The following is a 3,715-nucleotide window of genomic DNA, read 5'->3' as shown; positions in this document are numbered from 1 at the left end:
TTCTCTAACTAATTCTCTCTTAATATGATCACAGGATTTTGGTGGACAGCCTCATTTAAACAGAATTGCAGTTGCACCATATTCTATTAATGTTTTAAAGGATTTAAAGGTGCTCCCTGGCATGTTCAAAATTTAGGATAGTCAATAGTGTGACTCATATTTGTATATTCTGAGTGGCTAAATCAGAGAAAGTTCAGGAGAAGGAGGTATTCTGTATTTACATACAGAATTTGAAATTGTGTATGCAGCATTTGGCTTATATTAGTGGAGAAGTATGAGGACTAACAAAGGTGCTATTATTTGTGATCAACTTATTATTATTAAACAAACACTAAGTATGATATAAATATTACACACCTTTTTAAAAATATTGAATGTTCTAGAATTATTTTGCCATTTCTGAATTTACCATTTGCCATATAGTCCTGAGTGGATCTTCATTCTTATTTTCTTTTAGACAGATATTCATGTGCCATAGGATCTAGGACATCTGATGCTGTAAACCATGAGCTGTAAAGAGCTATAAAGATCGTGTGTGATTTTTGAAAATCATATTAAAAATAAAATTAAAGAAACTTAATAACCATGTCTGTCCATATACTGTATGTGCTGTGGTAACTAACATCAGTTTAGACTTAATATGCACTCACAGATTTAATATGATAGAAACATTTAAAAGTTTTAAACACATATTCTTATGTTTTTACTGAGTAATGAGTGTTGTGTAATTAGTGTACAAATGCACTAATTTCAACCCTTAATTTTATTTGGGTGTTACCAAATAAGGACAAGTAAAATGTAAAAAATAAAGATGAAGAAGTTTTAAAATATTTTTTCCTCTTCAGATTTTTGTTTCTTCTAATATCCTTTTCTTCTGAGTGCTACTCATTTTCCATGTGACACTCAAAGGGCAGATCTTGACTTTGATAGGACCCAGACCTCTCTGTAAACCAGCCAGTTAGCATTCTGTTACTGCTTGCATTTTAATCAAGACAAATCCCCAAATGATGTGATATTGCAGTGGCTGCCAGGTCTGAAGGGTTTAAAGCATTAAAATGTCTTTTAATCCCATTAGATTTATATTATTCTTCTCACCCATTGGCTTGCCCTGTGTTTTTCCCATGGCAAGTATCCATGAATCTGTTCACTTGGGCTTTAACGAAAGGACTACCCATGAATTATTTACTTATAAAACAGCAAGCTGAGATAAATTGTAATGACTTTACCTATTCTGAAATGATGGGCATTTGAACGGTCCCTAACATAGACTTAAACTGTACAATATTTGGCTAAATATTGTGATCAGAGATCTGGGGTTAGCAAACTACTTGTCTTTTTGAAACACTTATTTAATTAAAAAAAAAAAAAAAATCAGCACATATTTTAGGAAATCTGTGTGTGCATTTGCATTTAGATAACTTTTTTCTTTTTTTTTTTTTTTTTTTTTAGGTTATTTCATCTTGCCACACAATAAAAAGAAGGATAATGGATTCCAACATGTCAATATATTCAACTGTTCTTACTTTGGAATCACTGGACATATCACCATCTAACATTTTACCAGTGTTCATGTTTGGAGCCCTTACATATTGTGCTATTTTGTTTTTCAATATGACATTACTGCTAACAATTGCTCTGAACCAAAAACTTCATAAACCTATGTACATACTGTTGTTTCACATGCCAATCAATGACATTGTAGGTGCCTCTGCCTTTTTTCCTCAGATGATTTCTAGTATACTGTCACAGAATAGATCAATCACTTATTCTGCATGTTATGTGCAAGCCTTCTTGGTACATTTGTATGGGTCTGGAACCCTTCTGATACTGACTGCTATGGCATATGACAGGTATATTGCAATTTGTTACCCATTGAAATATAACACCATGATGTCCCCAAATAACTTGTTAAAGATAATCCTTACAATATGGTCCCTAGATTTTACAATGATTGGTTTACTACTTGCACTGAGCTACCGTCAAGAGATTTGTAACACAAGAATAGTAGACACTTTCTGTAATAATCCAAGTTTGATGAAGCTAATTTGTGGGGACATAAGGTTGAATAACTATTATGGACTGTTTATCACTGTTTTTCTCCAAGGACTATCAGTGTTCATAGTGTTATTCACATACATCCAAATCCTAATCACCTGTATCTCTAAAAGACAAACTGATGCGAAAAGCAAAGCAATTCAGACATGTGGTACACACCTAGTTGTTTTTTTATGTGTAGAGTTCAATGCACTCTTTGCCTTAATTTCACACAGGTTTGAGAATGTATCCCAGTACTTAAGAAGGGCCTTTGGTATGTCTGTAATGATATTTCCTCCTTTTCTTAATCCTTTAATATATGGATTGAAAACAAAGGAAATTCGACAGAACATTACTGTCTTCTTCCATAAAAAGATCTTTCAGTCATAACAAAAAATCATTATTTAGTGTGATGTTTAATACTGCAATGCAATATTTATATGTAATTTAATATTTATAAGTATTTATTTATTTATTAACCACACTATTAAGAATAAAGGTGCCAGAAAAGGTCTTTAGAGCAATGCTTTAAGAGAAAAACAAATAATACAAAAACATTTTTGTTTCTCTAAAGAATCTTTCAGTCCATGGTTTGTTAACCATTTGTCTTGTTATTACAATGAAGCTACAATGAATAGTCATTTTTCATAACAAAGGTCTTTCTTTATATTGGTTATATTTATAGTTTTCTGTGGCACCATAACTGGATAAAGATCAATAAATAAAAATGTTGTTTAGCATTAGCAAAACATTACAGCATAATATTGTATTGTATTGCTTTTCTTTCTTTCTTTTGATTCTGTTTTGCTGGCATCGTTTGGGTCCACTTAACCTCTTAGAGGGAAGATTTGCTGCAAATTAATACAAGGTTTTTCTTCATCATCATTGTTATCGTATGATGAAACATTTCTATCTTGACCAGCTCTTGGTGGCTCATCCCCTGACCATGACACTTTTTTTTCTCCACCTTAATTTGTCATCCATCTGTACAAGCACATGATCCAGAGAGAGTGAATGCCATGCTCAAGGGCACAAAAGTGGGAGCTTGCTGTTGCTGGGATTTTAACTTACCACATTTTGATCAGTATGCCAGAACCAGAACTGTTTTTCTACACAACCATTACAATTTTTACTTGTCTCAATAAACCTGCCTGCTCTTTGAAAAGTGTGCTGAAAATCAAAAATTATGAAGTGATGAAATTGTACTTTGTTCAGGTTAAGTTGTCAGAAACACATATTCATTCCACTTGTGTTTAATTGTGATTGTATCTACTATATTGTTCCTTCTTTTAACTTAAGCGCTTTATCCTGGTCAGGGTAAAGGTGCATCCAGAGTCTATCCCAGGGAAGCTGGTAGGGAAGCAGTTACTGGGTCGACCTATTGGATTTCTATTTTATGATCTGTGGCCTTATCCTTTTTGATGTATTTTTTCACATATATTTACTAATTCAAGTACAATTTTTATTTGAAGAGTTTTTTAACACCCATATTTTGCTGTGGCCTCAGATAATGTAGGCCTTTGCAAATTAAGTTTGCAAGGCTGTGAAGGAAGTAAGACAGGGGTAACTGTAAAGAAAAAAAATAAAAATTACAGACAATTTGGCACCCAATAAAATGTGTCTCTGGAAATAGAAGTACTTTGCTTAAAATGGCTGTAATTCCTAAATGGTAAATGTCATA

General features: G+C 32.8%; 1 protein-coding gene across 1 annotated transcript; it reads left to right on the top strand.

Moving 5' to 3' along the window:
• Positions 1-1,295: 1,295 nt before the first annotated feature.
• On the top strand, positions 1,296-3,715 carry LOC113539091 (olfactory receptor 51I1-like). The gene has a single exon (XM_053239843.1). It carries the CDS (start codon positions 1,486-1,488, stop codon positions 2,422-2,424), a length of 939 nt encoding a protein of 312 aa, XP_053095818.1. The 5' UTR covers positions 1,296-1,485; the 3' UTR covers positions 2,425-3,715.

This window comes from Pangasianodon hypophthalmus, chromosome 14, assembly GCF_027358585.1.
Source record: "Pangasianodon hypophthalmus isolate fPanHyp1 chromosome 14, fPanHyp1.pri, whole genome shotgun sequence".
NCBI classification, from domain to species: Eukaryota; Metazoa; Chordata; class Actinopteri; order Siluriformes; family Pangasiidae; genus Pangasianodon; species Pangasianodon hypophthalmus.
The sequence above is the reverse complement of the archived record's forward strand: the minus strand, read 5'-3'. Positions and strand labels throughout refer to the sequence as shown.